This window comes from Prionailurus bengalensis, chromosome E3, assembly GCF_016509475.1.
Source record: "Prionailurus bengalensis isolate Pbe53 chromosome E3, Fcat_Pben_1.1_paternal_pri, whole genome shotgun sequence".
NCBI classification, from domain to species: Eukaryota; Metazoa; Chordata; class Mammalia; order Carnivora; family Felidae; genus Prionailurus; species Prionailurus bengalensis.
In genome coordinates, this window is record NC_057357.1 from 6,667,964 (window position 1) to 6,688,246 (window position 20,283).

At 47.0% G+C, this 20,283-nt stretch overlaps 1 protein-coding gene across 1 annotated transcript in view; it reads left to right on the forward strand.

The window, feature by feature from the left end:
• Positions 1–20,283, forward strand: part of LOC122471279 (transformation/transcription domain associated protein) — a 113,468-nt gene that overhangs the window by 22,722 nt on the left and 70,463 nt on the right. Inside the window, 15 exon segments of the mRNA XM_043559673.1 lie at positions 449–527; positions 1,609–1,843; positions 2,522–2,882; positions 2,971–3,068; positions 3,547–3,741; positions 4,194–4,385; positions 6,269–6,434; positions 7,931–8,187; positions 10,471–10,671; positions 13,256–13,407; positions 14,887–15,086; positions 17,496–17,713; positions 17,835–18,032; positions 18,597–18,857; positions 19,336–19,497. Of these exon segments, the coding sequence (XP_043415608.1) occupies positions 449–527; positions 1,609–1,843; positions 2,522–2,882; positions 2,971–3,068; positions 3,547–3,741; positions 4,194–4,385; positions 6,269–6,434; positions 7,931–8,187; positions 10,471–10,671; positions 13,256–13,407; positions 14,887–15,086; positions 17,496–17,713; positions 17,835–18,032; positions 18,597–18,857; positions 19,336–19,497 (2,975 nt within the window).

The window sequence follows — 20,283 nt, forward strand, 5'->3', positions numbered from 1 at the left end:
GGCAGGTGTGGGCCAATAGTGGCAGCTTTTTTTTTCCCCCTAAGATTTTTAAGTAACCACTATACCCAGTGTGGGGCTTGACTCAACCCCAAGATCGAGAGTCACGTGCTCTTCCGGCTCAGCCCACCAGGCGCCTTGATGGTGGCAGCTTCTGAGGAGGATGGGGCGGGCCTGCAGTGAAGCGCTGGGGCAGGTTCTCTGCCAGGGGCCGGGAAGCTCCCTTGGTCTGGATTGTCCCCTGATTCTGCATGTGATCCCAACTGTGTCTTTGACAGCACACGGCCCAGCAAAGCTGGGGTCTTTGACTGAAATATGGCGCGTGTGATTTTCTCCTGCCCACGTGTCTCCCAGTCTAGATGGCTTGTTGACAGCAGGCTGGCTACCGTGAGGAAGCCTGCCGTGTCATGGGTGTAATGGGTGACGTGTGCACCGGGTGTTTGTGTTCTAGAGTTCATCCCTTGCATGGACAAGCTCTTTGATGAATCCATACTGATTGGATCAGGATATACTGCTCGGGAGACTCTCAGGTATGATATTCAGCCCATGAGATCTGTTGGCTAAATCGGGGGGTCGGGGTGGTGGGCCCTGGCCCTTCACGTGTGAGCGTTTCAACACACGCTCTCCACAGACCTTTACTCTCCCGTGGGGATTTAGAATTGCGGGAAATTTGGAAACGCTTTAGGTTGGTTTTTGTGTGTTGGCTTAAAGGGAAGATTCAGAGTAGTTGTCTTGATGTCAGTTGTAGGCTCAACTTGATCTGACTCGTATTGGTTTTTTGTTGGGGTTGTTTTGTTTTGTTTGCTATTGAAGTGCATGTCTTTATTATAAAAGAATGTTTAAGTACCCAACGAGAAGAAACAAGGGAAGAAAACAAACCTCTTTGTTCTACATAAGGAGTTCAAGTAACATGGATAATATTTTGGTGCATTTCCTTCTAGTCTTTGTTTTTTATTCATTTCATAAAACAAATGTGGTTGTGACCATGTTTCTTTCTAAAGGAGAAAATTAACAGTTTATCGTTTTTTACAGTGTAAAATGAGTCAACATTAGTAATTTTTTGGTTCTAATTTGGGAGCTGTGATAGATCTTTTGAAAAATAGGAAGAATACTTTGAATACGATGTAGACTATTCACTGTGATGGCCATGTAAAATTGTTACAAATACGAAGACACTTTTTTTTAATTTTTATTTTTTTAATGTTTGTTCACTTTTGAGACGGAGACAGAGTGCGAGTGGGAGAGGGGCAAAGAGAGAGGGAGACACAGAATCTGAAACAGGCTCCAGACTCTGAGCCGTCAGCACAGAGCCCGACGCGGGGCTCGACTCACGAACCATGAGATCGTGACCTGAGCCAAAGTCGGACACTTAACCGACTGAGCCACTCAGGCGCCCCAGTACAAAGACACTTTTTATATAGCTTGGGGTTGAACCAGCCTGCAACTGGGCATCAGATGGTGTCACTCCTAGAAGACCTAGAAAGCGTGCCCCAGGTGCACCGCCCCTGTGCTGTGTTCCTGGGGCAGGTAGTGGGAGAAGTGGTGGCCTGCAGACACGGCCCTGCGGGCATGTTGGGACAGACGCTCACTAGCGGGGGTCTCTGCCCACAGGCCCCTCGCCTACAGCACGTTGGCTGACCTCGTGCACCACGTCCGTCAGCACCTGCCCCTCAGCGACCTCTCCCTCGCCGTCCAGCTCTTTGCCAAGAACATCGATGACGAGTCCCTGCCCAGCAGCATCCAGACCATGTCCTGCAAGCTGCTGCTGAACCTGGTGGACTGCATCCGTTCCAAGAGCGAGCAGGAGAGCGGCAACGGGAGGGATGTCCTGATGCGGATGCTGGAGGTACCAGCTCTCCTGGGAGGTGTGGGCGTCCTGCGTGCTTTCATCCCGATGCCCACTTCTGGACTCGTACCGGTGGTTTACTGACCAGGTCGTGCAGCCTTCCGATTGCCGAGCTCAATCCCGGGTGTCAGACCGCCTGGATTCAAATCCCCCGCTAGCCAGGTGCCCTTGGACAAGATGCTTAACATCTCTGTGCCAGCCTGCTCCTAGCCAGGGATACAGTCAGTGTCTGCCTCCCGGGATTGTCGTGAGCGCTAAGTAAATGATACGTGGACGCTCCCCACACTGTTCCTGGCAAGTATTTCAGGGACACTGTGTGGTTCCTGGCGAGTACCTAGAAGAGGGATTACAGGCACACTGTATAGCCAGGGGAGGCGCCCGGTTGGGTGCGTGGGGACAGAGTACAGTGTGATTGCTGAGGCCAGCAGCCGATAGTGTGGGTCTGGAGTAGTCTGGGCCACGCGTCCAGGCTTCTGCGACAAGTCCCCCAGCTTTTCTGAGCCAGATTCCTCACAGTGACAGTGGAGGTAGGGACGCCACTGTAGTTCTCCTTGGGGAGGATGGCACACTTCTCTTCGGCAAGTGGCTTCAGAGAGCTTCTCCTGTCTCCTGGAAGGGCTGCCAGCCTGTGGAAGAAGAATGATTTTTGTCTTTCTCTCCCCTTTCTCTTTCTGCTAGGTCTTTGTCCTCAAATTCCACACCATTGCCCGGTACCAGCTCTCTGCCATCTTTAAGAAGTGCAAGCCTCAGTCAGAACTCGGAGCAGTGGAGGCAGCCCTGCCAGGGGTGCCCGCTGCCCCTGCGGCCCCGGGCCCTGCCCCCTCCCCTGCGCCTGTCCCCACCCCCGCCCCGCCCCCACCCCCGACCCCAGCCACCCCCGTGACCCCGGCTCCCGTGCCTCCGTTTGAAAAGCAAGGAGAAAAGGATAAGGAGGACAAGCAGACATTCCAGGTCACAGATTGCCGAAGTTTGGTCAAAACCTTGGTCTGTGGAGTCAAGACCATCACGTGGGGCATAACGTCATGTAAAGCACCTGGTGGTAATTCCGATCTTGAATTATTTAGATGGGATGTTTTCTGCAGAGTGGGTGTTGTTCACCTTAACTGATTATGCTCTCTCTTTTCCAGAAGCTCAGTTCATTCCCAACAAGCAGTTACAGCCCAAAGAGACTCAGATTTATATAAAACTTGTGAAATATGCAATGCAGGCTTTAGATATTTATCAGGTAAGGAAGTGCCCTCAAACCAGGCTCCTGAGTGTGGGAAACGCCCCTGGGATGAGGGTGCCGGTGATGTGATGGAAGGGGTCCTAAAAGGCTCGATTTACTGCAGATTGTCCGCGGTGTTCGTGTCCCCAGATTTGCTCTCGTTCTGTAGTGTAGCACTGCTTTAACGGTGAAGATTTTCCTTGTAAGTGTCAGCGTGAGCATTTGGTGGGGGAGGCGGTCCGTGTACATGGAACGCAGTGGAAGCAAGATGGAAGTTTTACTAAATTTGTTCTCGCGTGGAACGCTTAGCAAAGCTTTTTTGCTTGTTTTAATTATTTTCCAAAACTAAGCTGAGAATAGAGAATTAAAAAGATGGGAGAACATTTATTATGTAATTCGAACGCTGTGTTTTAAACATGCAGCTGGTCCAGTTATGTTATGGAATACATTCAGAGATGCCTGGTTTTAACATCCAGGGGTTTCTTCCCTGTGCTAGGTCCAGATAGCTGGAAATGGACAGACCTACATCCGAGTAGCAAACTGCCAGACCGTCAGAATGAAGGAGGAGAAGGAGGTGTTGGAACACTTCGCCGGCGTGTTCACAATGATGAATCCCTTAACGTTTAAAGAAATCTTTCAGACGACAGTCCCTTACATGGTGGAAAGAATCTCAAAAAATTACGCTCTTCAGGTATAAAACTCTGTCTTATACTTTGAACGTTGATTTTAAAATTACTTGTTGATGTGTGGAGCGCTTGGCATTTTCTTTATTTTGAGGGTGTTCTAAACGATATGCCTAAGGATGTGCTGGTAGAAAAATTTAGAGAGATGTTAGGACATAATATTTTTTGTTCAAAATATCAAGATGTCTTGGATCAGTTTCTTTCATTAGTAGAAATTAAATATATGTTAGATGTAGGCTCCTGGTATTTGATAGTGAAGATAAAATAATGGACGTGAGTGTTTGAAGTGAACGGTCCTACTCCGTGCTTGGCAGATTTACAAATTTTTTTCCTAGGGTGGATAATTAATTTCTTGTGCTGTCTGTTACAGGTTTGATTTTGTGTTTTTGGAAAGTTCATTACTTAGTGTTAAGGCTACGTTGAGGATTGTTTTTGTCAAGCACGTTTCTCCTTTTGACAGATTGTTGCCAACTCCTTCTTGGCGAACCCTACTACCTCGGCTCTGTTCGCCACAATCCTGGTGGAGTACCTCCTGGACCGCCTGCCGGAGATGGGCTCCAGCGTGGAGGTCTCCAACCTGTACCTCAAGCTGTTCAAGCTGGTCTTTGGCTCAGTCTCCCTCTTTGCAGCTGAAAACGAACAAATGCTGAAGGTAAAGCTCGTGGAGCCAAGTGTACTTTGTTTTGAGGAGTTTTGGGTTGTGTTTTGCTTCCTGTTCTCCATTTGCACGGAAATGGGAGGTGTCGTTTTTAGATTTGTAAAGTGCTCTTTGAGTTCATAGATATTCGGGCCAGTAAGGGCCTAAATGTGAACAACGTTTCAGAGGATTCATCCATGATTTGAAATGAAAGCTTCAGAGTGCCCGTGGCAGGCAGTGGGTTGTTGTTAGTATTGCCACCACTAAATTTTTTTTTTTTAATTCCAGTTTCTTTCTCTGGATTACACAAATAAAATAGCACATCGTTCTTATTTTAAAAATTGAGTGATGGGAAAAAAACAAGGGAAAAATCTCTTTACCAGCTTCTCTTGTCCAAAGAGAAACAGGTGGCTTTTGTAACAGTTCTGATTATGTCAGCCGTCTTCCGCTCTAACTTTGTGTCTTCGCCGTGTTCTTATCTTCCTTGGCAGTACGGGGAACATCTCATTTCGGGACCACTTGTTTGTTTTTCCTCTTTATGAATTCTAACTAATTGGTATCCCTTACTAGGACCGTTTCGGAGGGACATGTCTCCTAACGTAGTGGATGACCAGTGCAGTCTAATTCCATCCATCTCTTCAGTTACTTGATTTTAGCAAACGGCTAAAAAAAACTTACCCGTGGTTACATGTCCCACTGAAAAGGCAGCAGACAGTGGCACAAAAACCTAATAAAAATTCATTTCCACTTAAGGCAAAATATTTTAATTCCTGTAGGAAGCTGAGTATTAGCAGCAGTTTTATCTGAAGTGTGATGTCTTCCCGCGGGGGGGGGGGGGGGGGGGGGGGGCTTCTGAAGACACAAACAAGATCCTTTTTTTTTTTTCCTCCTGGAGCAGTAAATGTACAGGCGGTGACCAGGAGCACCAGTAATCTCTGTTTTTATGTGACCGCTCCCTCAGGTTTTCTCCGTTCTGTCGCACTTAGCAACAACCTGAACAATTACTTTTGTGTTCACCTAAAGGAAAAATACTTGTATTTTTCTAAGAACAAACGCTTAACTGTAATATGCGTCCACACAATTTGGTGTCTTTGAAAAATTTAATATTTGCCGATATTAGATGCACAACAACAAAACCAGAATAAAACCTGATGGTAGGATACATGCATACGTACATTGTGCCACGTATGATAACAAATTGGGAACAACGTCAGTGACACAGTTCACTGTAAACATACCTGTAGAACATTTCGTGTGCAGCTGAACCTGTTACATGTTAAAATCAGCATTTGAAGTACAAAATAAAAAGCTAGTCTGGCTTTAAATGTTAATTAAAGTTATTATAAGCTGATAAGTACTTTTATTATTATTATTATTGTTATTAAAGAAAATTTTTTGATTAAGTCTTCCAAGATCTTATGATCTCAATTTTTGAGGCTCTTCCAGACGTTGTGTGTATCCTTTTTGATCGTGAGGTTCCACTTCCTTTCGGTTACTTTCTGCATTTAGATTGTTCTAGGAAATGGGCATCTTCATCCTGTTTGATTATTTAGTCTTAGGAGGGAAGTGACCATATTGAGTTGCAGAGCAGAACGGACAGACCCTCTGGTTCCTGCTCCAGAGTGTTACCTTTTCAACATCGTGTAACTGCACAGTAACGTAGGAGCCTAGTAAATGCTTCTTCTGCAGCCATCCTGGTGGAAACCAGCATAATATTTCAGGACAAATTAATCTGAGCCAAATAAAGGATGGAAAGGTCTTGTTTTGTTTTGCCTTTAGGAGTGAACTCGTCAGAACTACCTTCCATCCCTGTTTACAGTGAACCTTCAGCATGAGTTCTGAGGGTGTCGCCCATCCTCATTTAGAGCGTGTTAACTTGCCTTTTCTCCACCGCGCAGCCCCACCTGCACAAGATCGTGAACAGCTCAATGGAACTTGCACAGACTGCCAAAGAGCCCTATAACTACTTCCTGCTGCTCCGGGCCCTGTTCCGCTCCATTGGGGGAGGTAGCCATGACCTCCTGTATCAGGAATTTTTGCCTCTCCTACCAAACCTCCTGCAAGGTCAGAGCAGTGATTTTGGTTGCCTTTTAGTCTTGTGTGCATGTATGGGTTTGGCTGACTGTGGTTGTGGGGTTCGTTCATCCTCTGCATCCAGTGAAGGTCTTGGTGAGGGGACATATGTACGTATCTCCTGCCAGAGGTGTGTGTGTGTCCATGTGTTCATGTTCCCGTGTCCCACTCTCTTTAAAGGCAGTAGGACTTTGAAGGGAGCCCCCTTGTTCAGGGATGGACCTTCCCCTCCCTACTCAAGAGTTGAACAAGAGTTGGAAGGTTTCCATCACCCTGGTTAGGACTTGGTGGTATTTTTGTAGCATTTGGTAAGCAAGTCTACAAAGTGGTTTCTAATGGCTTAGTAGTAATATCAGGGATCCCTAGTTTGAGAGAGAGTCAGAATAAGAAGAGAAAAAGCAATTATAAAGCTGATTTATAAGTGTGTATTTTTACTTTGAGGTAAACTTACGTAACCAGAATCCTGCAATTCCGGTGTGACCAGGAATGCTTTCAAGATATAGAGCTAAAGGAGATCCTTAAAGAAAAGCCATTTACAACGTATAGTACCCAGGAGGCATTGGGCAAAAGTCGGCCATGTTGCCTGTAACATGACCATGAGTCCACCCTGCAAGGTGGCCCATCCGTTATTTAACCCCATCTCCAGTCATTCCCCAGCCTGAGTCCTCTGTTCTGTGGAGTCTCATTTCCTCCTCCCCAGGCTCATTTCTCCCTACTTTTGTTCGAGTGGATCCCCTTCTGGGAACTTAACCTTTCTCCTTCTCCTCCTTTGGACCCTGAATCCAGTGCTGTTACTTTGTGATGCCTTCCCTGATCGATCTTTTCTCTGCGCTCTCTCCATCTTGCACTGCCTGGGATGCATCCACTCTTCTAGGCCTTTCTCTTTGTAGCTGGTCTCTGAGCACTCAGGGCAGGTCCTGATCTGACATGTTTCAGTTAGGAAGGAGCTCAGCTTACCCTCACAAAAAGCAGGGATGTCGTCTTTGTGAGAAGGAAGATCTTCTCCATTTGCAGGAAATGAAAGTGGATTTAAAAAAAAAAAAAAACATTTATTTTACAGCAGAGACCTCAACTGTGGTCTCTTGGAAACCTGAAAAAACATGGGAGGTTGTAAACCTCAAGCTTGAGGTGAAGGTATCTTATTGGAGTCTTGTGTCTCTGGATCAGGCTTGTTAAAAACAACAACGTGATTCTTAAAAGATCCATGTGTGATATTAGCTATCTCATTAGGATTAATTAACATTAAATAATTGTATCATAGCTTACGTTATAGTTGTATGCAGCCTGCTGTTGTCACCACGAACATGACGGACAGAAGGGTCATGGTTCTAGAATAGGTTTAGCTGATGTAGTAGATGAGACGTAAAACGTCTTCCTGTCATTGCGCTGATGTTGATAGTGGAAGGTGGAACAGTTATTCTGTGCGATTAACTCTGGCCCGTCTGGGGGTGATGTTCTTCTCTGATGCCCGCAAACCCCGCTTCTAGGCCTGAACATGCTGCAGAGCGGCCTGCACAAGCAGCACATGAAGGACCTGTTCGTGGAGCTGTGTCTCACGGTGCCCGTGCGGCTGAGCTCCCTCCTGCCCTACCTGCCCATGTTAATGGATCCCCTGGTGTCTGCTCTCAACGGCTCGCAGACGCTGGTCAGCCAAGGCCTGAGGACCCTGGAGCTGTGCGTGGACAACCTACAGCCCGATTTCCTCTACGACCACATCCAGCCTGTCCGTGCGGAGCTCATGCAGGTAAATGTGCGTTCTCGCAAGGGCCGGCCCAGCGCCGGCTGTCGGGGGCTCACGGATCCGGTTTTCCCGGGGCTTCTAGGCTAGTGTTTCCGGAAATGACAGCCCCCCCACCCCCAGTGAGCTGCCTGTGCCCCGTGTTGGGCTCTCTGCAAGATGAAGTGGTGTAGTTTTTAACCTCTTCGTGAGTCTCCTGGCTTATGAAAAGATGTGTAGAAATATGTATTAAATAGACATTTGTTTTGCAGTGTTGCCCTTTTCTCAGAGGGTTTTCATGAGGGTCACAGACTCATTTAAGTTGATGACCTGTGAGGGCAGGTGCTGTGGTTACTATGTGCTGCCAGAAAGAGCCTTTCTTTGTCCACGAGAGATCTCGGGATGCTGCAGTGAAGAGAATCGCGCTCCTGAGGAAGTGCAGGTGTTCACTTTCGGGTCAAGGGAAATGAAGCAGATAATTGAGATGGTTTTGAAAACATGTTTTCTTCCTTAGAGTTTGGATGTCAAATATTAGGTTTTGCCTTCACGTTTTGCTGTCGTTATGGATTTGTAATGTAGTCGGTAATTGTTAGAAGTGTAGGCTGCCTGTCACTGTACTGCCTCTCTGCTTTGGAGTATTTGGCCCCAACTAGAGGTCCGAATGCCAGCTTCAAAGGATGGAGACTCAGTAACCCTAAAAGACAGGAGTCTGGATTGGAAACTGCAGTGTGCACTTGAAGCTGGGTTTGGGAGACTTTCCTCCCCAGTCCTGAGATAGGGACCCTGTGTGCCATCTGGGTGGGAGAGGATGGGCCTGGCGGTTGGGTCAGGGCCTCCAAGTCCACTTTCCCAGCCGTCCTTTGGAGGATTGACAGAGAGCCTGCCTCCGGAGAGAATGGCACTGTTGGTTCTGGAAGGCAAACCCTGGGCCTGACCCAGGTGTGGGTGAGCAGCATGTGGGAGGAGGAAGTGGGGCTGGGCTCATGGGCCTCTTGCTGTTTCATGAGGCAGACAGTCCTGGGAGACAGGGGCGAGGCTCCTTCCTGCTTTTGGAGCCCCAGTAATCCCCACCCCCCACACTAGACAAGTGTCATAGTCTGTTTCTCTGTGGTCTCCTCAACCAGCACTCGCTCCCAGTGCCACCCCCTCCCGGGGGGTTAAGCAGAAATTCCCTCTCCTGAGGGTACATGAGGAGTGGTGGGGCCGGGTGGAGCAGTAGAGGTTGGGGGGGGCGTTGCTTAGCACCTCTCAGCAGGGGTTCCTGATGGACAGGCCTTGGTGGACCTTTAGGAACATAAGAGAAGTTGAAATTTTGCTTTAAAGAAAATTCTAAGATTTTACGTTGGCTGTTGCTAGATGCTAATATCTGGTATTGTTATGGAAGGTGATCTAAGAAAATAGACTTAAATAGACATTTTTTTTTTTTAAGTTTGAGAGAGAGAGAGCACAACTGCACCTGCACATGAACCGGAGAGGGACAGAGAGAGAGCGAGAGAATCCCAAGCTGGTTCCTTGCTGTCCATGCAGAGCCCAGCAAGGGGCTCAAACTCACGAACTGTGAGATCATGTCCTGAGTCAAAATCAGGAGTCGGACTTTAAACCAAATGAGCCGCCCAGGTGCCCCTAGACAGACATAGTAATTTTGAGGACTTAGATAGTTTAGGTGAAAGAATGTGGGAAGATTGACAAGAGTTTTTTGAAACAGTTGAGTATGTGTGGTCCTTATACACTGATACAAGGTGCGCGTACTTGTTATCTGTTCCCAGAATGCGGGGCCTGTCATGATTGTGTTTTCGCCCTTCACCATCCTTTCTAACATGAAGTTTGAAATGTATAAGATCGTTTATATATCCTATTCGTAGTAATTTATCTTGTTTGTAAGTTATAAAGCCTAATAATCAAAGTAAAAACCTGAGAACTCACCATCAAATCCAGGACAAGAACTTTAGCAGTAAAGAGCATTTCCCTCCATGCCTCTTCTGGTCCCATTTTGTATATATGTTTAGACGATATATTGCTTAGTTTTCTTGCTCTTGAGCTCTGCGATATTTATCATATGCTACTGTGTGTGTTTCAGGAGCATGGAAGAACATTTATATCTGTGTTTTCTTTTAAAGAAAATTTTTCTGGAAGAATACATAAGATTAATAACATTGGCTTCTCCCAATAAGGGGAAATTTGTGTTTGGGGGACAGAGATGGGAGGAAGAATTTTTGCTGTATAATTTTCTATAACTTGAAAAGTTGGATTTGTGAACCATGGGGATGCCTTGCCTTGCAAGGATTTTAATCAAAGTACTTTGGTTTTTAGGCTTTATGGCGAACTTTACGCAATCCTGCTGATAGCATTTCTCACGTGGCCTATCGTGTACTTGGTAAATTTGGTGGCAGTAACAGGAAGATGTTGAAGGAGTCCCAGAAGCTGCACTATGTTGTGACCGAGGTTCAAGGCCCCAGTATCACGGTGGAGTTTTCTGATTGTAAAGCATCTCTTCAGCTCCCGATGGAGAAGGTAAATTTGGAAATCTGCAGGAGCTTCTTAAAGATACTATACATTTCATTTTAAGAAAGTGAATTTCTGTTTGCAAATACGTAAATAAAACATGTCTTTCTTGCCAGGGAATTTCTTTTTTAAGATTTTGTTTGTAAGTAAGCTCTATACCCAGTGTGGGGCTCTAACTCACAACCCCAAGATCAAGAGTCAAATGCTCTCCTCACTGAGCCAGGCAGGTGCCCTTTGGGAGGGCGTTTCTAGCTCAAAGGACAGACTGTTTTGGGGGACCAGCTTGGGTGGCAAAGGGGCTTTCCTAACACCAGGAGGCCGGTGGGGGTGTACTTCCCGGAGAACTCTGGACCCTTGAGCAGTTTCATGTTTCCCGATGGAGCAGGAGACACTGCCGCCCAGCCCACCCCTTCCTTGAACTTAGTCCGTTTCACTGCCTAACAGGCTTTACTTCAAGTGTCATTAGAACCCAAGTTTATCCCATACTTGTCATTCCTGAGCACCCACTTCTCCCATTCTCTATCCAGACGTAGCACCTGCTGTCTCTCCTGGCTCCTGAGCCCTCTGCGGGCAGCTCTGTGGTCTCTCTCCATCTGCCATTTGGAACTCCTGTCTCGTTGGGTAGCAAATGGGCAGACAGTGTGCCCAGCATCATGCCCGAGTGTCCACTCTGCTACTTTTGCTTTGTCATTTTGAAAACTGTTCCCCCTTTCACCTCATCGAGCCCTCCTGGTCCTTTGTCACATGCATGTTGGTCCACTTTACCATGATCTACATTGTTGAGGTTGACTTCTCCGCCTTATTGTAGAGCCAGCCTTCTTCCACCCTCCCTTAGAACTTTTGTTACCGTGTCTTTTCAGGATGTTTATCTAGTCGTTACATACTGGGTATTTTTTTTTTTTAATGTTTTGTTTATTTTTGAGAGAGAGCATGCAAGTTGGGGAGGGGCAGAGAGAGAGGAGGACAGGGAATCTGAAGTGGGCTCGGCACTGACCGCAGCAAGCCTGATGCGGGGTTTGAGCTCACGCACCAAACTGAGATCGTAACCCGAGCCAAAGTCGGACGCTCACCCAACTGGGCCACCCAGGCATCCCGTACTGGCTGTTTTTTTAAAGGGTGTTAGAGTAGGCCTCTGCGTGCATCTAAGTGACTCCGCCGTTTTAGTAAGCCAGATGCCAGCTGGATTCCTGAACTCCTTGCAGACAGATCTGGTCTTAAACCAGCATTTCGTGGCCTGGACCCACTCAAAGCCCTCCCTTTGCTCAGGGCTAACTGTCCTGTTGTGTCATAGTGTAGAGCTCTGCCTGTTCACTTCTCTGTATTCAAACCTTACCCACATAGTGAGTTCTGTGATTTTTTTCTTTTTTTTCAATCAGGCTTTATTAAACATCTATGGGGAACGATGCCCATCATGGATAAATGTCTCTCTGGGGTTCTCATCCATCATCCTCTCTCAATATCCTGTATCCCCCACTTTTCAAGCACTCACATTGTCCCTGACCCTCCCCCAGCCCGTAGATAGGTGTCCTCTCCAGACCTCACAGTGAGACGCAACCCTAGCTTCTCCCCAAAACCTTAATAAAAATATTTGCCAAATAAGCACTAGTTTCCTCCTAAGAGAATACAGCTAAAATGCTGCGTTTACATTGCAAGTTACTGAAGTGAACATCCTGTGTCTGAAGCACGTTCCCACAGTGTAGGTAATGTCTTAACCCAGGACTGTTTGCTTCAGCCCTGTCAGTGGCAAGCTTGGTATTAGTCGTGAAAACTAAGGTATCTGACTTTCATTTGATGCTGCATAGACTAAGCAGAGCAGGAAATCTCTTTAGAAGTAGTTTTTCCCCCAAAGAAGAAACCAAGTTTTGAAGATTGGCTCCCACATCCTCCTGGACTCCCCTACAGACTTCAGGTGCACGAGGGGCCGGCTTCCTAGCAGGCAGAGGCCGAGGGCACGCAGCACCCCACACAGCTGGTGGGGCTGCCGGGGCCAAGGGCATGAGCTCATGGCCAAGCCAGGTGCTGGCGAATTCTCACAAATAATCCTACTTGTGGCACGTTACAACGCTCTGTTCTTTCGGCAGGTAATTGGCTCAAAGGTTGCATTGATTCTTACTGCTTCTGAAATTGTCTCCACATGATTTGTTACCTGTTGGTGACCAGGGCAGAGGTGGTGGGAGGAGGGACAGTGCTGCGGTGCCCTGGGCTCGGGCATAACAGTGAGGACCTGTTGTCATGCTCTTTGTGACCGTGTGTGAGTGTTTAGGGCAGGGCTGCTGGCCCTGTCAGCATCCACTGCTTCCTCACACACAGCCTAGATGAATCTTTTAACGCCCATCACTTCTTCTGCTTACAGGGTTTATAGCTATAGAATTGTCATTGAGGCTAATCTCTTAGCTGTTAAAGGCTTCACGTGATTTTTTGTTTATGATTATGCCTCCCCAGCCTTCCTGGTCAACCTAATTGAACAGGATAAAATGTACATATAACTGTGTAGGTTTTCTGAAAAAATAAAGAAAGCTCTTTTGTCTTGTAAAGAGAGACTTTTGTGGTCAGGTAATTTCTGCATGAACTACGCTTTTTGTGTTTGCCGTAGGCCATCGAAACCGCTCTAGACTGCCTGAAGAGCGCCAACACGGAGCCTTACTACCGGAGGCAGGCGTGGGAGGTGATCAAGTGCTTCCTGGTGGCAATGATGAGTCTGGAGGACAATAAACATGCCCTCTACCAGCTTCTCGCACACCCTAAGTATGTTGGGGACGTGGTTTTCTGTGATTAGTGCATCTTCCATCAGGATTTAGGGTGGAGAGCACCTCCCAGATCTCCATGGTGCTAGGACTTTGCTCCGTCAAGTTGGGAAGTCAGCCTGTGATCTGCCTAGTGATACTTCTCTGGGCTTTTCGAGAAAATGAAGAGGCGAAACAGGGTGCTTGAGCATTAGAATTTACCTCCTTTGTAGTCTGACTGTTGCCTCCTGAGGCTGTCAGCTTCAGGGAGCAAGAGTCCTGGCCTTTTCTGTCCTGTTATGAACCATTATATCCTTAGCGCTGGGCACGTGATAGACATTCAGCGGATCTTTTGCTTTTCTGATCCATGGTGACCCTTCCATTCCCCAGATGCTTGTCATGTGATATTTATATTTTGTTCTTATCAGTTATTGCTATGACCTTAGGTGGTGGTCTTTTGTGATCATGTGTGGGTGTTAATCTTTCTGTGTCACATTGCAGGGAGGGGACTTTGGCTCTGTATTTACACGTTTCTCAGAGCATCGGTGATGGGTGATCCAATGCACTGTCAGTGAGGCCTCTAATAACTGGGTCTGATATAGTTCCCGTGGTGATTTTTCCTTTCTTTTCTTTTTATTTTTTTAAATGTTTTCTTTATTTTTGAGAGAGAGAGAGAGAGAGACAGAGAACTAGCAGGGGAGGGGCAGAGAGAGAAGGAGACACAGAATCTGAAGCTGAGCTGTCAGCACAGAGCCCAATGTAGGGCCCAAACCCATGAACCGTGAGATCATGACCTGAGCCAAAGTTGGACGCTTAAGACTGAGCCACCCGGGGAACCTTGGCATGGTGTGATTTTTCAACATACAATAGGTGTATAGCTGCCTTCAAGAGTTTTCATTTCTATTTGATTGTTGATGGGTTTCTTTCTTTCTTTTTTTTTGTTTTAAAGTTTATTTTAAAGAGATAGCGAGAGTGGGGGAGGGGCAGAGAGAAAGGGAGAGCCAGAATCTGAAACAGGCTCCAGGCTCTGAGCTGTCAGCACAGAGCCCAATGCGCGGCTTGAACTCAAAATGGCAAGATCATGACATAGGCCAAAGTCGGATGCTTAACCGACTGAGCCACCCAGGCACCCCAAATGATTGGTTTATTTCTTAGAATTTGACTTAGTTATAAAAGACAGAAGTCCAACATCCACTTTCTTTAAAAACTATAAAGATACTAAATCTGCTGCCACAGTGTAATTTTGCTCTGATTCCTTGCCTGTGCTCATATTAGGTAGAACACACTTGGGATCTCTTGAACCATTGGTTATAGATATTCTTGATGAAGTTCATCCTGTTTGAATCCAGGTGTTACTGGAATTAAAGCAGAGAAATGAACGCACTTCGGCCTGTCTGAACAAGGGGAAGGTTGGCAAGCTGAAAATGAAAACAGAAGTGCTGGTGACATCATCAGGTCGGGACTTTGGTGTTGTGATGACAGATCCAATCTTGTCTTTCAGCTTTACAGAAAAGACCATCCCTAATGTCATCATATCACATCGCTACAAAGCACAGGACACTCCAGCTCGGAAGACGTTTGAGCAGGCCCTGACTGGGGCGTTCATGTCTGCCGTCATTAAGGATCTCCGGCCCAGCGCCCTGCCCTTTGTCGCCAGCTTGATCCGCCACTACACGATGGTGGCAGTTGCCCAGCAGTGCGGTGAGTGGGGCGGTGCAAGTGCTCGCGTGACTTCCTTGGGCTGCTTCCGAAGCTCCACAAGGACTTCATGGTATTTCAGAGAAGCCGTTTGGCTGGTTGATTTTTGGCCTTTGCTCTTTTAATCCCCACTTATTGCGGGATAATTGATATTTCAGTGATGGGTGCAACATTAACTTAAAAATTGTTACCACGTTTCATTTGTAAAATATGTCCGTTTAATATTTTGGCCCTTTGTTTTTCATGAAAATGGGGGCGGAATACTTTTGGGCACTCTGCGTGTAAAAGTTTGTGGTCCCCCTTGTTGCCGGTCTTTCTTGTGTTGTTTTCCAAGGCTGAGCCTCCCCCTCTGTCCTCCTGCTGTCAGCTGGCTTCCCCCAAGTCTTTGTGCTTTTCTCGGTTCCTGGAATGGTCATCCCTGCCACCCCTCAGGCGCTGGATGGGGACGGGCCACTTTTGTTTGTCTCTTTGCTTCTCTTCCTAATCCATCCGGACGGGTGCTTTTGCAGAAGGCATTAAAATGTCCTGACACTGTCAGTTGCTGTGTAAGTTTCTGAACACTTACTCCCAGCTTCTGCAGCTCCTCCCAGACCGGCGCTAGGCAGGTGTTCCCAAGACCCCTCACCCTCCAGAGCAGCAAAGCAACTTCCTTTGAACACCGCAGAACACCTAGAACTTTCCCTCTTGTATCTCTCCTTGGCTTTCTTGGTCCTGATAGTCAATGCTGTAAGGTTTATTTTAGATCATTCCTCAGTGTCTCTCCGTTAATGTCTTTTCCAGCAGACTTGTAAGCTCCCTGATAATGCCTATGTTTCTGGGTGCCTCCAAGGCATTAATTAATAGCAGATTATTTTCTGTGTGTTGGGTGTCAGGCCCAAGTTGCTTTTTAATTGTTATTTGTATGTCAGGAAGTCCAGAGCATAGCCCACAGTCATTTCTGTGCTGTGCCCCTTGGTCTCTTCAATGATTACTTTTTTTTCTTTATGTTTAATTTATTTTTGAGAGAGAGCATGAGTTGGGGAGGGGCAGAGAGAGAGGGAGGCTCAGAATCTGAAGCAGGCTCCAGGCTCCAAGCTGTCAGCACAGAGCCCGATGCCGGGCTCGAACTCATGAACCACAAGATCATGACCTGTGCCGAAGTTGGATGCTTAACCGACGGGGCACCCAGCCCTCCCTAATTTTTTAAAACAAGGAACCTGATGGTGATTTTCATTTTAAACTAATGCATTTTTGAGTTATGACCGAGAAAATCTGAAAAGAATACTGTTTATAATGGAAATAATTCAGAAAAATCACCTTAGTGTGAATTAGACCACTTAGTTTACAAGTAATTGCAACTTAACAGAAGTTGGTCTAAAGTACCAGTACTGGCAAATTAGTCGGAGAAGAGCAAGTCTCATATCGTTTCATTCATAGGAGGTCTTTAAGATACAAAACAGATGAACATAAGGGAAGGGAAACAAAAATAACATAAAAACAGGGAGGGGGACAAAACATAAGATACTCTTAAATATAGAGAACAAACAGAGGGTTGCTGGAGGGGTTTTGTGGGGGTGGGATGGGCTAAATGGGTAAGGGGCACTAAGGAATCTACTCCTGAAATCATTGTTGCACTATATGCTAACTAATTTGGATGAAAATTTAAAAATAAATAAGTTATTAATTAAAAAGTTTTTTCAGAAAGGAAAAAAAAAAGTACCAGGGTGGGCTTTTATTGAGCTCCTGACCTCTGGTTTGAAAACGAGGTAGTTTAGGGGTGCCTGGCTGTTGGAGTTGGTAGAGTATGCAAGTCTTGATCCTCAGTCTCATGCGTTTGAGCCCCATGTTGGGTGCAGAGACTACTAAAAACATAAAGTTTTAGGGGCGCCTGGGTGGCTCGGTCGGTTAAGCATCCGACTCATGCTCTTAGCTCAGGTCATGATCTCGCTGTCATGAGCTTGAACCCTGCATGGGGCTCTGCGCTGACAGTGCAGAGCCCACTTGGGATCCTCTCTTTCCCTCTCTCTCTCTGCCCCTTCCCTGCTTGCACAGGCGCACGCTCACTCTCACTCTCACTCTCTCCCTAAAAATAAATAAACTTAAGTGTTTTAAAAATGAGGTAGTTTTGGGGCGCCTGGGTGGCTCAGTCGGTTAAGCGTCCGACTTCGGCTCAGGTCATGATCTCACAGTTTGTGAGTTCGAGCCCCGCATCGGGCTCTGTGCTGACAGCTCAGAGCCTGGAGCCTGTTTCCGATCTTGTGTCTCCCTCTCTCTGACCCTCCCCTGTTCATGCTCTGTCTCTCCCTGTCTCAAAAATAAATAAAACGTTAAAAAAATTAAAAAAAAAAAATGAGGTAGTTTTGCCATTTGAGGGACAAGAACGTCCATGGAAATAACCTTGACTTTCTCCCATGCTTGCTGCCTCTCTTTCAGGTCCTTTCCTGCTTCCTTGCTACCAGGTGGGCAGCCAGCCCAGCACAGCCATGTTCCACAGTGAAGAAAATGGGTCCAAGGGAATGGATCCCTTGGTCCTAATTGATGCAATAGCCATTTGCATGGCATACGAGGAAAAGGAGCTTTGCAAGATTGGAGAGGTGGCACTAGCTGTGATATTTGATGTTGCCAGTATCATCCTGGGCTCAAAGGAGAGGGTAAGGAAAGACTGAGAAGCATCTGCTCTTTTGGGGGTGTTTGTGCCTGCGGGTAGCCTGGAAACTGGTGGTTTAAGAGTTGCAGTAACATGATAGTTTGTGCTTCTGTTTTTCTCCCCAGGCGTGCCAGCTGCCTCTGTTTTCTTACATCGTAGAACGCTTGTGTGCGTGTTGCTATGAGCAGGCCTGGTATGCAAAGCTGGGGGGTGTGGTGTCCATTAAATTTCTCATGGAGCGGCTGCCTCTCACTTGGGTTCTCCAGAACCAGCAGACGTTCCTCAAAGCGCTTCTCTTTGTCATGATGGACTTGACTGGAGAGGTAGGTAATGGGTGGTCCCAAACCTAACCAAGCTGTTCCAGAAACTGATTTGCCTGGAGAATAGTTAGTATGAGGCAGTTCTGGAAATGGGCTCTCCTAGCAGCTCAGATTTCGTTATGGCATCTTTAATAAAAGGACAGGTCAGAACCACCATAGGCTCTCCCTGGTTGTCTAAATATCTGTCTGCCTTGCTAAGGAATGGTCACAGGCCAGAGTACATAACACGGCACATCTCTCTGTAAAGGGAAACAATACTTCTCACTCTTGCCATAGAGCTAAATAGTGCAGGTGCTGCAGGAGTTTCTGTGGAAGCTGCATTTTTCTGAACCTATGTGCAGGTGTAACTCGAACAAATAGAATACAGCGGGCGTTGCCAGCTCGTCTGTCGCGTAAATATAAGGAGTGTGTCCAGATCTGCATTTTCTTTTCTGAGTGACCTATGGAAATTGTAGGAAGGCGACTTGGTCCCTGAAGTACTGAACGGGGGTTGTTAAATTAGCTGGTGCAGGGGGTGCAGGTGCTCAGCCACAGCCCTTTTCGTTCTGAGGAGTCCCTGGCCTGCAGGTTTCCAACGGGGCGGTTGCCATGGCAAAGACCACCCTGGAGCAGCTTCTGATGAGGTGTGCGACACCTTTAAAAGATGAAGAGAGAGCCGAAGAGATCGTGGCAGCTCAGGAGAAGTCCTTTCACCACGTGACACATGACTTGGTTCGAGAAGTCACCTCTCCAAATTCTACTGTGAGAAAACAGGCCATGCATTCCCTGCAGGTCTTAGCCCAGGTCACTGGGAAAAGTGTGACAGTGATCATGGAGCCCCATAAAGAGGTGAGATTTCTGCCACTGGAATTAGGATCATTTGAGCAAAACTTTTGAGGCAGTTTTCCTTCAAATCTGACTTGAAGGTGATGTATGACTGGGAACTGTGTGTCCACCTCACAGAGTGCTACCAGGACGTGCTCTCTCTGATCTCAGAGGCAGAAAGCGGCGTGCTTGTATCAGTGGCTATACTCGTAGTTGTCAGTGTCAGGAGAACAGAGGGCCCATTTCCTGGGTCTCTGTAGTACAGTCCGGTCACTCTTGTTTTAAGAGCGGTGACTCTAGAGACTCAGGAGGTAAACGTATTTGACACGTAACTATCTATGATCCGGTGTTCGCGCACGGAACCTCCCCTCCCTTCCCTAACTAAAGGACGTTCGTGATAACTTTTTATCTCGTGGTTCTCAAATTGGTAATTATTCTCGAGTACTGTGAGGAGCAGTATTAGCACAACTGGTCAGTAGTGCTTCCTCCTTTCCTCTCCCAGGTCCTCCAGGATATGGTCCCACCCAAGAAGCATTTGCTCAGACACCAGCCTGCCAATGCGCAGATTGGCCTGATGGAGGGGAACACGTTCTGTACCACGCTACAGCCCAGGCTCTTCACAATGGATCTTAACGTGGTGGAACATAAGGTGTTCTACACAGAGGTAGGGGGGTGGTGGTGCGGCGTGGTGTGGATGGTGATGACGTGTGTCTGGTAGCCTGTCTTTGTGCGCAAAGACTGGTCAGGCAGCATTCAGAGAAGGCATAGGTGGCGACCACAGGTAACCAGCCATAACCTGGCCCAGCACGCCGCACAGGTACGTACGTGACAGGCCTGGTGACCAGAGATGTTCAACCACGTGTGGCTGTTTTCCGAGTCCGTAGAACCGTGTGAGCCCTCTACGAGGAACCTTGCTGTCCAGGGCCTTAAAGATGTCATCTAGAGAAAGATGTACCATCTGCTCTGATCACCGTCATCCGCTGGTGCCCTGAGCAAGACTGGCTCAGAGCAAGGGCCGGTTTATTGAATATGTTCATCACTTAAGAATGTGCCATGCACCGTGGAGAACCTACTTCACAGGAATGCCTTTATTTAGCCCTGATGGCACTCCATGAAATACAGATACTGATGATCCTCATCTTGGGCAGTGGCAGATGGCATCTTAACAAGTGTTTGTCTCTGTAAACATCCCAGTATGGGGTGACATTAGACAGTGAGAAACAAATTGAACTATAGATACAGTCAAATTCTAAGCATTAATTCTTAGAATACAATGTTGGTCTGGGGATCAGTCTCTAGACTGATCTTTTTTAAGACCTGAATCATACTCTGGAGGCATTGTCAGAGTAAACTGAGGCAAAGGTCATAAGCAAGTTTTTTCAGTCCACACTAAGTTTGAATTTCCAGGTATGAAAAATTTGCCTCTTGAGTTTTTAAGTCCTATGTATTT